At 36.3% G+C, this 14,106-nt stretch overlaps 1 protein-coding gene across 1 annotated transcript in view; it reads right to left on the bottom strand.

Moving 5' to 3' along the window:
* LOC123566185 (nuclear pore complex protein Nup133-like) overlaps window positions 1-14,106 on the bottom strand; it is a 420,170-nt gene that overhangs the window by 158,962 nt on the left and 247,102 nt on the right. Inside the window, exons 20-21 of the mRNA XM_053549042.1 lie at window positions 11,026-11,125; window positions 5,402-5,521 (exon numbers count right to left, since the gene is read on the bottom strand). Of these exons, the coding sequence (XP_053405017.1) occupies window positions 5,402-5,521; window positions 11,026-11,125 (220 nt within the window). The remainder of the gene's footprint in view (window positions 1-5,401; window positions 5,522-11,025; window positions 11,126-14,106) is intronic.

Here is a 14,106-nt window from a genome sequence, read left to right as displayed (position 1 = left end):
ATGTTTTGGTTTATGAAATAATCAAACACTCTATGTAATAATTCAAATGTAGACACATTTAATTTTCCTTCACCAAGAAATATTTTCAGTTTATCCATTTTGTTCAGTAATTCAATTTTGTCATTTTCCTCCTTGTAGTAATACTCTACTCTTCCTCGAAGTCTGTTTTTGGCTAATTTCTGCTTTCTGTTAGATTCTTTTCTCGCTTCTTTTGAATGGGATGGAAAGTCCTGTCGTTCTTTTCTGAGGTCATCTCGTAGTCTTTTTAATGGTGGCTGCTCATTGATAATATCCATATTTTGTACATCCATTTGATATCAGTTATGACAAAACTAGAAAAATTGCATTCCTCACAACTTATTAGATGAAAATGAGTGAAACCTAAAATCCAGCATACTCATTTGCTGACACTGGTCCATTAATTGAGATAATGTATCAATCAATGTAGAAATAATAAACTATTAAAGTCTGGAATGTAGAACAATAAGCACCCATTAACAAATGTTGCTGTGGCCAAAATTATCAGAGTTTGATAAAAGTAAACACTGCAAGTGTGCATGTTTGTGAGGAAAGGATGGATTCTAATTCTGTTGCAAGTGAGAAAAAAAGATATACAATGGTCATGACAAATGAACAAATTGAAATCACAGAAGGATTTTTAATTTTAATGGATGGGACATACTTATAGAACATGATGATACATACTCTCCTACTGCCATTAGAAGCCAGCATGTTGATGAATCTAATAATGCAGATCCAGAACAGATGTCTGTAAATGTATGCACAACTTCGACAGAAAATGACGGTAACTGTGTTTTGCAACAAGAATCAAACGTTTGCCAACCAGCAAATCAAGATAAATCTAACCAAGAGAATAGCCAAAGTGATCAACCCAGGGATGACATTCCATGTGTATTTTGCTTGAATTTTCCATGTGTGACTGCAAGTCCACAGTCATGGCTCGGGAATGGTCTAACAGCTCGTCCTGGGAATAATATCATCAGGAAAAGATTGTACAGAAAGTTTTGGACAATGTTAGATCGGAGAGGTTTATGGAGTAATACTGTTTATTTGGAAAGAAAAAATAGTGCTATGACAGAAGCTCATGTTGAACTGACACAAAGGGAGTTGATGCCAGATTGTGTATTAAACCAGGTTCGGACACTGTATCCAAATCCAAAAGGAGTACCTTACATGGGACATTATTGGTGAACCACTGTATGACAGTAAAACAGTATAATTATACTCTTAAGACTTATATCTGAATTTAAAACTTTATCAAATAAACATTTAATGTAAATACACTGAGAAATAAAATATAATGATCTATTATGATATTTTATCAGTTAAATACTAATTACTTTTCTTCAAAAATAAATCACAGCAAAGCTTTACATGTAACTGGTGTTGATTTCATTGATAAATGACCCTCTCTCCTGTTCCAAGATTGTTTATAAACATTACCATGTGGGAACTGTTTACATTCTTTATCTCTCCTGGGTTCATGACCCCATTAGCTCCTCCCAGCAAATTCAAATTTTTGACAGTTGGTTTAAATTTTTTTTTGAAAGTATACTTCACAATTTTTTGTTTGTAAAAATAATTGCACCATTTGATAAAGCATGTTTCAATGTATGTTTATGCAATTTTTCATTTTTAAATTAACAGTAGTTCATTCAAAATTTTGAAAAAGGGCTCCCTGATGTGAAGCATGTGTAATTTACATAGAAACCTGCCCCAGCGCCATCTTCTGGCTGTTATATGGCAGTTGGGGGTTTAAAGTTGCATAATTACAGAATGTAAACACAAGCGGACTGCAGGGCCACACAAATATTTCAAAAGAAGTTTGCCTGAAACTGTCTAAATGTTTTTTTTAAAGTATAATAAAAATGAATAAAACACATCTTTTTTTCTTTCAGACTGAAGTCGGTGACCGATACTACCGTTGGTACGAAACGGTTTGGGGTCGAAAATAACGCTATACACTTTCCACTAATCAGGTTCTGTTAATAATTCAGTCCGCAGCATCAACATGGCCGCCGCCATAATTGGAGGTACCATCCATGTTGTACCACAGAAAAGTGGTCTTGGTTTTTCCCTACGGCCAATGATACAAATAGCCTATTTATAGTAACGTAAAAGGGAAGTAATTGAAAAAAAAATTACTGTAAGTGAACAAAAGAAGGATCTGCCAAATAAATCTGTTGACATAAATGAAATTTCAGATCAGTATCTTCATTAGTTATGGAGATATACCTATTTTAATTTGAAATAAAGGGAGGTAATTTGAGATAAAATCAGTCCATAGTTATCTACCCTGATTGTCTCAGCCCAACTAATGACAATAATGAAATTTCAAATAAGTCCTATAAGTACTAACTGATATAAATCCATTCTGATTACAATCAGGGGAGGTAATCAGATATAAAATAACTCTGGAATGTACAATTGGATCTGATTCATCATGGAATCCAAGATTTATTGTTGTTGAAGATATTTTGGAAGTTTGTATCAAATAAAACCTTAAATGAAGTCTCTATATGGCTGCAAAAGCCAAAATAGCCAATTTTGGACCTTTAAGGGGCCATAACTCTGGAACCCATAAAGGAATCTGGCCAGTTCAAGCAAGAGACCAAGATCTTGTGGTGATACAAGTTGTGTGCAAGTTTGGTTAAAATCAAATCAAAAATGAAGCTGCTATTGTGCAGACAAGATCAAAATAGCTATTTTTGACCCTTTCAGGGGCCATAACTCTGAAACCCATTATGGGATCTGGCTGGTTCAAGGAGTGAATTGAGATCTTATGGTGACACAAGTTTTGTGCAAGTTTGATTAAATTCAAATCAACAAGAGCTGTCCATAAGACAGCCAAGCTCGACTATTCGAAATATTGTCACAGAAGCTGGAAATTATTACCCAAAATGTTAAATATCAAAAGAGTTTTAAGTTCAAAAGGGGACATATCAGAGTTATGGGACTTGATGCTATCAACTAGTTTTATAACCCCGAAGAAACATGTTAAGTTTCAATTCAATATCTGCATTAGTTTTGGGGATAGTAACTTGCATGTAAAACTTTAACCAGAATTTTCTAAGTCCAAAAGGGGGCATAATTTGCTCAAAATACATGTTAAGAGTTATGGAACTTGACCCAGTGAGGTAGGTAATTGATCTAGAAAAAGAATAAATAAGTTCCAAATCTATATGCCTTTTAGTAATAGCTGTATGTACTTGCACGCAAAACTTTAACCAGAATTTTCTAAGTCCAAAAGGGGGCATAATTTGGCCAAAATACATGCCAGAGTTATGGGACTTGACCCAGTGAGGTAGGTAATTGATCTAGAAAAAGAAAAAATAAGTTTCAAATCTATATGCCTTTTAGTAATAGCTGTATGTACTTGCACGCAAAACTTTAACCAGAATTTTCTAAGTCCAAAAGGGGGCATAATTTGGCCAAAATACATGCCAGAGTTATGGGACTTGACCCAGTGAGGTAGGTAATTGATCTAGAAAAAGAAAAAATAAGTTTCAAATCTATATGCCTTTTAGTAATAGCTGTATGTACTTGCACGCAAAACTTTAACCAGAATTTTCTAAGTCCAAAAGGGGGCATAATTTGGCCAAAATGAAGGTCAGAGTTATGGGACTTGGTGCTATCAACTAGTTTTATAACCCCGAAGACACATGTGAAGTTTCAATTCAATATCTGCATTAGTTTTGGAGATAGTAACTTGCATGTAAAACTTTAACCAGAATTTTCTAAGTCCAAAAGGGGGCATAATTTGCTCAAAATACATGTTAGAGTTATGGAACTTGACCCAGTGAGGTTGGTAATTGACCTAGAAAAAGAATAAATAAGTTTCAAAGCTATATGCCTTTAAATGATAGCTGTATGTACTTGCATGCAAAAACTTAACCAAGGTGTGACGCCGACGCCGACGCCGACGCCAGGGTGAGTAGAATAGCTAGACTATTCTTCGAATAGTCGAGCTAAAAATGAAGCTGCTATTGTGCAGACAAGGTCAAAATAGCTAATTCTGGCCCTTTCAGGGGACATCACTCTGGAACCCATAATGGAATCTGGCCAGTTCAAGAAAGGAACCAGGATCTTATGCTGATACAAGTTGTGTGCAAGTTTGGTAAAAATCAAATCATAAATAAAGCTGCTATTGTGCAGACAAGGTCAAAATAGCTAATTTTGGCCCTTTTAGGGGCCATAAGTCTGGAACGCATAATGGGATCTGGCCAGTTCAAGAAAGGAACTGAGATCTTATGGTGATACAAGTTATGTGCAAGTTTGGTTAAAATAAATCATAAATGAAACCACTATCGTGCAGACAAGAAATTGTTGACGCACGCATGGACAACGGACGAAGGATGATCACAAAAGCTCACCTTGTCACTATGTGACAGGTGAGCTAAAAATGCTAAGAAAAATCTGAAATTTAATAGCGACTTATACGCTGGAACTTAAATTTTCTGACCATTTCCAGAGCAGAAGTTAGGTGCGTACTATACATTACCACGACCAATACACACCAAAATACAGTAAAAATTCCCAGACTTCCCTGATTCTGAAAAGAAAAATTCCCCGACTATGGGAACCCTGTAAAGTTGCTAAAAGTTTTTCACAACAATAAAAGGTTTTAAAGGATTTTTACAAAATATAAGGATTTAGAAAGGCCTTCCTGAGAGTACTGCAATTTTTACTTCTGGTTGATCCTCCAGAGAGTGTAGTGCAACCATTTCAACAAACCTGAGCAAAATCAATGCAGCAGATCTAGTCCGGTGAAGCTAAATCAAACAATTCTGATGGAACATTTACTATTTTTAGCATTGGCATCCAGCAGCACCATTTGAACAACTTTTAAAGAGATCTATTTGAGTACAGTTCAAGTGTTATGACAATCATTTTAACAAACCTGATACAGATCAATATGTCATCTACTTTTTGCTTTGATAGTCCATGATGCTTCTGGACAAGTTCAGTGGGCATCCATTTAGCCATTCCTAAGACAGTAAAATGATATGCCAAACTATCTACCTATTCCAACAGCTCACCTTAAACCCTTACTACCAGAGAGCTAAAATATACAAACAAGAAACAAACGAGGCCTCCATGGCCAAGTGGTTAAGGTCATTGTCTTCGAATCACTTACACCTCACCAATGTGGGTTCAAGCCTCACTCGGAGTGTTGAATTCTTCATGTGAGGACGCTATCAATCTGGTTTATGGAAGGTCCGTGGTTCTACTCAGATGCCTGCCCGTGATGAAATAATGTAAGGATGGGCACCTGGAGTCTTCCTCCACCATCAAAGTTGGAAAGTCACCATATGACCTACAGTTGTGTCAGTGCAACACAATTAAACCCAACAAAAACAGAAAACAAAAAGAAACAAACCTCCATAATGGGATTCACTGATGCAATGACTGTTATGATGTCAGAAGGTGCAAAATTTCCACACATTATATCATTCTCGTACTCCAATAACGCTTCAAATATATCATGGATATGCGACACCTGAAGTAGTTATGCATATTGACACCACTTTGATATAGGGTAAGCAAAATGTTTTAATCATAACCTGTAGCCTTCATGAGTGATCTTGACCTTGAATATTACTGTGAAATCATTATTATTCGTGGGGGATTAATTTTCATGGATTTCGTGGTTGAGCTCAACCACGAATTTAAGTCCCAACGAACAAATTGTGCCCACGATAATTTTAATTGTAGGCAAAATCGCCAAACAAGACACCATAGCCGTTCAATCTGATCCGTAGTTGTATGCATGCGGCAGTACTAACCTGCAGCTTTCGTGTAGTTTATGGAGGCTCCATCAACGATAAACATAACTATGCATGGAAACAAAACCGACTATTTCATTTAGAAATGTACCCGTGGTTTGTTTATGACATGCTTGTCAAAGTAAAAGTAGATACTAAAAATAGAAGTTTGAAGTAGTGTCACGTGCCAACCGCACTATAATACGGCTGTTATTTGATTTTTTCGGCCCCGCTATGTAATGTTTATACACTAGCGTTTATTTTTACTGACATTAGTAAAATACTACGACTTTGGAACTATTGAATATTATAAATTAGTTGCTAGATTTGCGTCTGATGCATTAATACTTAATTCACATTTCTCGGCAGGAAATAACACATGCACAAGTTCAACAGCATGCAATTTTAGATGCAGACGCGCCATTCATTTTGAAAAACAAGAGGACCATGATGGTCCTGAATCGCTCACCTATCCCCACATGACCCAGTGTTGAACTGAGTATGATGTCGTTATTTCTATTATTTGACATAGTGACCTAGTTTTTGAGCACATGTGACCTAGGTATCATCAAGATAAAAAATTTCGACCAATTTTCATGAAGATCCATTGAAAAATATGACCTTAGAGGTCACAAGGTTTTTCTATTATTTGACCTAACGACCTAGTTTTTGAAGGCATGTGACCCACTTTTGAACTTGACCTAGATATCATCAAGGTGAACATTCTCACCAATTTTCATAAAGATCTCATGAAAAATATGGCCTCTAGAGAGGTCACAAGGTTTTTCTATTTTCGACCTACTGACCTAGTTTTTGACCGCACATGACCCACTTTCGAACTTGACCTAGATATCATCAAGGTGAACACTCTCACCAATTTTCATGAAGATCCATTGAGAAATATGGCCTCTAGAGAGGTCACAAGGTTTTTCTATTTTTAGACCTACTGACCTAGTTTTTGACCGCACGTGACCCAGTTTCAAACTTGACCTAGATATCATCAAGATGAACATTCTGACCAATTTTCATGAAGATCTCTTGAAAAATATGGCCTCTAGAGAGGTCACAAGGTTTTTCTATTTTTAGATCTACTGACCTAGTTATTGACCGCACATGACCCAGTTTTGAACTTGACCTAAATATCATCAAGTTGAACATTCTGACTAATTTTCATAAAGATCCCATGAAAAATATGGCCTCTAGAGAGGTCAAAAAGTTTTTCTATTTTCAGACCTACTGACCTAGTTTTTGACCGCATGTGACCCAGTTTCGAACTTGACCTAGATATCATCAAGGTGAACATTCTGACCAATTTTCATGAAGATCCATTAAGAAATATGGCCTCTAGAGAGGTTTTTCTATTTTTAGACCTACTGACCTAGTTTTTGACCGCATGTGACCCAGTTTTGAATTTGATCTAGATATCATCAAGATGAACCTTCTGACTAATTTTCATGAAGATCCATTTAAAAATATGGCCCCTAGAGAGGTCACAAGGTTTTTCTATTTTTTAACCTACTGACCTAGTTTTTGACCCCACGTGACCCAGTTTCAAACGTGACCTAGATATCATCAAGGTGAACATTCTGACCAATTTACATGAAGATCCAATGAGAATATGCTCTAGAGGTCACAGGTTTCTATTTAGACTTTGAAAAAAGGTTCTAGAGAGTAAATTTTAATTTTTAGACCTACTGACCTAGTTTTTGACCACATGTGACCCAGTTTCAAACTTGACCCAGATATCATCATTATGAACATTCTGAACAACTTTCATAAAGATCCCATGAAAAATGTGACCTCTAGAGTGGTCACAAGCAAAAGTTTACGCACGGACTGACGGACGCACGCACGGACGACGGACGCCACGCGATCACAAAAGCTTACCTTGTCACTTTGTGACAGGTGAGCTAAAAATCGGACCAGTTTATGATAGTTTATGAAGGATTACTATGGTTATACTAGTACTTCGGTATAAAAACAACATTCTTTCAATCTATAATAGTTTGTTTCAATTTGTTCTTGTTTAAAACACGATCAAATGATCAATGATCAACTTTATTGTGCAAGCTGCTCCGGTTTTGACACTTTTTAATTAGCGCCAACTTTTCTTATTGGATATTTCAGTTTTGAAAAGTTTTGCAAATTTGGGGTCATATAGACAACGTGGTCGTTAATTGGCACATGATCACTCGCTAATCTCCCGTGGCGTAGATTGTAAATTCGGTAACCATGGTAGCGCTGTTTGACACTTGTAGGTTTCATATGTAAGGAACCTAAGTACCTGTAGATCTATTCCTGTGGAATTTTTTTTTAAACAAAAAATGAAAATCCACGAATTTACGTCCCCACGAAACAGACGTTTTGGCCAAAACCACGAAATTTTGTGCCAACGAAAATCAATGATTTCACAGTTTCTTAAATGTTAAAATATCTATAGAGTTTCAATCCAGTATCTGCATTAGTTTTTGAGATAGTAACTCACATACAAAACTTAAACCAGGATTTTCTAGGTCCAAAAGGGGGCATAATTTGGCCAAATTAAATATCAAAGTTATGGGACTTGAAGCTATCACCTAGTTTTATAACCCTGAAGATACAAGTGAAGTTTCAAATCAATATCTGCAACAGTTTTTAGATAGGAATTTGTAAGCAAAACTTTAACCAGGATTTACTAGGTCCAAAAGGGGACATAACTTGCCAAAAATACATGTCAGAGTTATGGGACTTGTTCCTGTGAGGTTGGTTATTGACCTAGAAAAATAAAAAATTAAGTTTCAAAGCTATATTTCATATGATAGCTATACATACTTGCATGCAAAATTTTAACCAAGGTGTGACACTAGGGTGAGTTCAATAGGTCAAACTATTCTTTGAATAGTCAAGCTAAAAATGGGCAAATGCAACAGTTCTCTTGAATCAGCACTGGTTTACAAAGACATGTTGAAGTTAACAAGAGGGTCATGATGACCCTGGATCGCTCACCTGAGTAATATGAGCTGCATGCTTCAAATGTCAAACTGATGCTAAAATATTAAGGAAGTAGGTCAGTAGGTCACATTTATGGTTACTGAAAGTCAGATTTAAGATTGGTTTGTAAAACTGTACATGTCATCCAAATTTCAAGGCTGTATCTTAAAAAAAACGAAGTAGGCCCAAGAATGCCACAGTTGTATACGCAAAAAATCACATATCATTTTGTGACCTTGACCTAAGAGGCCTCGGTCACAAGTGTGACACATCTCAATATGGTTAACATTTGTGTCAAATTATTTTCAAATCTCTTGATAAATGGCAGAGTTATGGACCAGACAAGAAACACCTTTGACTTCTAAGTGTGACCTTGACCTTAGAGCTAGGGGTCTGGGTCTTGCACATGACACCTCATCTCATTATAGGGAGCATTTATGCCAAGTAATTTCAAAATCCCTTCATCAATGGCAGAGTTATGGACCGGACAAAAAACAGACCATGTTAACCTTTGGCCTCTAAGTGTGACCTTGACCTTGGAGCTAGGGGTCTGGGTCTTTCTCATGACATGTTGTCTCATTATGGTGAACATTTATGCCAAGTAATTTCAAAATCCCTTAATGAATGGCAAAGTTATGGACCAGACACGAAACATACCCTGTTAACATTTGACTTGTAAGTGTGACCTTGACCTTGGAGCTAGGGATCTGGGTCTTGCGCATGACATGTCGTCTCATTATGGTTAACATTTATGCCAAGTAATTTCAAAATCCCTTCATGGATGGCAAAGTTATGGACCTGACACGAAACAGACCATGTTAACCTTTGACCTCTAAGTGTGACCTTGACCTTGGAGCTAGGGGTCTGGGTCTTGCGCATGACACTTCGTCTCATTATGGTGAACATGTATGCCAAGTTATTTCAAAATCCCTTTATAGATGGAAGAGTTGCAGCCCGGACAGACAGTGCGATTTTAATATGCCCACCTTCGGGGGCATAAAAAAGAAAGTAGGTCAGCTGGTCACATTCCACATGACCCAGATTCGCACTCGACCTAAAGATCATCAAGGTTAACATTCTGACCAAGTTTCATGAAAATAAAGTCATACATGTAAATGTGGCCTCTAGAGTGTTCAGAAACTTTTCCTATGATTTGACCTGGTGACCTAGTTTTTGACCCCACCTGATCCAGATTAAACTTGACCTAAAGATCATCAAGATGAACATTCTGACCAAGTTTTTATTAAGATATGGTCATATATGTGGCCTCTAAGGGTGTAAACTAGCTTTTCCTTTGATTTGACCTGGTGACCCAGTTTTTCACCCTAGCTGACCCAGATTTGAACTTGACCTAAAGATCATCAAAATTAACATTCTGACCAAGTTTCATTAAGATATGGTCATAAATATGGCCTCTAAGGGTGTAAACTAGCTTTTCCTTTGATTTGACCTAGTGACCTAGTTTTTGACCCCACTTGACCCAGATTCGATATTGAACTAAAGATCATCAAGATCAACATTCTGACCAAGTTTCATGAAGATATATTAATAAATATGGCCTCTAGATTGTTGATAAGCTTTTCCTTTGATTTGACCTGGTGACCTAGTTTTAGACCCCACCTGACCGGGATTTGAACTTGACCTAAAAATCATCAAGATTAATATTCTGACCAAGTTTCAAAGAGATATTTCATAAATGTTGCCTCTACAGTGTTAACAAGCTTTTCCTTTGATTTGACCTAGTGACCTAGTTCTTGACCCCACATAATCAAGATCTGAACTTGACCTAAAGACCATCAAGATTAACATTCTGACCAAATTTCATTAAGATATGTCATAAATGTGGCCTCAAGAGTGTTAACTAGCTTTTCCTTTGATTTGACCTGGTGACCTAGTTTTTGATCCAACATGACCCAGATTCGAACTTGACCTAAAGATCATCAAAATTAACATTCTAAGTTCATGAAGATAGTCATAAATGTGGCCTCTAGAGTGTTAACAAGCTTTTCCTTTGATATGACCTGGTGACCTAGTTTTTGACCCCAGATGACCCGATATCAAACTCGTTCAAGATTTTATTGAGGGTAACATTCTGACCAAGTTTCATTAAGATTAGGCCAAAATTGTGACTTCTAGAGTGTTAACAATCAAATTGTTGATGGCGGATGACGACGGATACAAGGTGATCACAAAAGCTCACCTTGAGCACAAGTTGCGTGCTCAGGTGAGCTAAAAATGAACAGGAAAACAAAGCTGAAAAAAATGCTACCTCTCTGTAGAACAGATCCTGAGGAGACAGACCAGAGCCCATTGGTTCCCCTCTTGCAGTGAGCACTTTACGAATAGCTGGGTCAATAACAGCACTGTAACTACAAAAAGAAACGAATTAAAAGCAGTCATATCTTACATATTTTCTGTCTAGACTTTGCATGATCATAACAAACTATCTAATCATTACTGTAAAATACTGTTCTCATTATGACTCACTAAAGGTTTTACGTTTGTTCATGGACTCTCATTTCAGTCTTCTATCAAATCAATACAGATAACATTTGCTGAGCCTTGGGCATAAGTAACAAGAGCTGTCATGGGAGACAGGAGACACAGGAGAGCGCTTGATTATTTCGATGCTGGATAGTAAAACTGGGCATATCCGAGGAAACTCGAGCTGTCAGCCTGTCACTGAAGTGTTTAATGACTCCAATGGAGGATGAAGATATTGCACAATAGCTCGAGTCTGTGTCAAAAATATTAAGTAACTAGAGCTGCTTTTAAAAAAAGCGCATGTCTCCCACAACTGCCTAATACTCTAAATAGTAAGTCAGTTTTTATATATATCGTTTACTCACTACAAATATACCTTTGAAGAGTAAATAGGCTAATTTTGGGTAATTCAAGGGCCATAATTTTGAAGTGCCTGGGTTGATTTGGCTAGTTATCGAACTTAGCCGAGGACTTATGGTCAAACACATTTTGTTAAAGTTTGGTGAAGATCGGATGAAAAATGTTCCTCTTAGAGCGCCGACAAGAGTAAAAAGGCCTATTTTCGGTAATTCAAGGGCCATAAGTGCCTGAATCAATTTGGCTAGTTATCGAATTTGGCCGTGGACTTGTGGTCAAACACATTTTGTTAAAGTCTGGTGAAGATCTGATGATAAATGTTCGACTTAGAGCACGGACAAGAGTAATAAAAGCTGTCTGTTGACAGCGCGCTCGACTATTCGAAGCATTAATAGAAGTATAGGGTCAAAATATTACCAGAGATTTTCCGACAAAAGAAAAAGAATAGATAAACAATGTACCTGCATTTGTGGATTTGGGTAAGTCTTGCACTATATAGCAATGTGTGACCATGATGGTATGCATATGTTCAAGTTTCAAAGCCATATACCAAACAGTTTAAAAACAAATTATCGAATGGTATGCCAAACTTAACTAATTTCTATGTCAAAAAAGGGACATAACTGAGCTAAAGTCCTTGACATAGGTATGTAGACTATGATGGTAAACAAGTGGACAAAGTTTCAAAGCCATATGACAAACAGGTTAGGCAAAATATGGACTTGTATGAAAAACTTATCTGATTTCCAAGTCCAAAAAGGGCCATAATTCAGGCAAAATAAGTGACAGAGTTATTTACTCTTGCCTACAGATGGGAATCATGACAATAAACAAGTGTTAACTAGAACTGTCACAGGAGTGACTCATACCCCCACCATACGGTCTTGTCACAGAAGAATGGCAACCATAAGAAATCTTAAAAATACTTAGTCTTTGGAGTACTTCATCCTGGGCTTCCACATGTAAGTAATACTAGTATAATACTAGTATAGTAATACTAGTAAATATATTAAATCTCTAATATTAGAGATACACTAAAAGTGAATACAAAAGTGTCTTACCGACCCATGTTACCACAGAAAAATGTATTTATTTTTTACATAGGACTTATAATAAAAAAGTTAGAAAAATACCTAAAATATTGAAAATCTAAAAATAGGATTTCTAAAAATAGACTAATTCCTGGAATTTAAGGTGAAGAAACTCAGTACAAAAGTTAAAAAAGGTTACTTCCCTTTGGCTCTAAGCCAATCAGAATGAGATATAGTGAAAATACATCAAAATTAACCTTAAATTCTAGGTAAAAGGGGACACAATTCAAGAAAAATTAGTGTCAGAGTTATGCACCTTGTGTCACATGATGTGGGTGATGATGTGGAACATCTATTTTAAGTCTGAATCAAATCCATTCAGTAGTAACTGAGATATAGTGAAAATACATAAAAATTAACCTTAAATTCTAAGTAAAAAGGGGCATAATTCATGAAAAATTGTTGTCAGAGTTATGCACCTTGTGTCACATGATGTGGGTGATGAGGTGGAACATCTATTTTAAGTTTGAATCAAATCCATTTTGTAATAACTGAGATATAGTGAAAATACATCAAAATCAACCTTAAATTTAAAGTAAAAGGGGACATAATTCATAAAAAATTTATGTCAGAGTTAAGCACCTTATGTCACATGATGTAGGTGGTGTGGTGGAACAACTATTTTAAGTTTGAATCAAATCCATTTAGTCATAACTGAGATATAGTGAAAATACAACAAAATTAACCTTAAATTCTAAGTAAAAGGGGACATAATTCATGAAAACTTGGTGTTAGAGTTATGCACCTTGTGTCACATGATGTGGGCACATGATGTGGGTGATGAGGTGGAACATCTATTTTAAGTTTGAATCAAATCCATTCAGTAGTAACTGAGATATAGTGAAAATACATCAAAATCAACCTTAAATTCTAAGTAAAAAGGGGCATAATTCATAAAAAAAATTGGTGTCAGAGTTATGCACCTTATGTCACATGATGTGGGTGATGAGGTGGAACATCTATTTTAAGTTTGAATCAAATCCATTTAGTAATAACTGAGATAGAGTGAAAATACAGCAAAATTAACCCTAAATTCTAAGTGAAAGGGGACATAATTCATGAAAACTTGGTGTCAAGAGTTATGCACCTTGTGTCACATGATGTGGGTGATAAGGTGGAACATGTATTTTAAGTTTGAATCAAATCCATTTGGTAATAACTGAGATAATAGATTTCGGGACGCGACGGGACGGGACGGGACGCGACGGGACGCAACAGAACTGACTCCTATATACCCCCCTCAAACATGTTTGGTGGGGGTATAAAAATTTTCCAAACCACATGTCAATAAGTTTTGACAAAACATCGACTTGTATGAAAAATGAACCAATTTCCAAGTCCAAAAAGAGCCATAATTCAGCCAAAATACTTGATAGAGTTATGTACTCTTGTCTACAGATGGAAATTATGATGATAAG

The sequence above is a fragment of the Mercenaria mercenaria genome, chromosome 1 (assembly GCF_021730395.1).
Source record: "Mercenaria mercenaria strain notata chromosome 1, MADL_Memer_1, whole genome shotgun sequence".
Classification (NCBI taxonomy): domain Eukaryota; kingdom Metazoa; phylum Mollusca; class Bivalvia; order Venerida; family Veneridae; genus Mercenaria; species Mercenaria mercenaria.
This window is presented reverse-complemented; position numbering and strand designations above follow the sequence as displayed.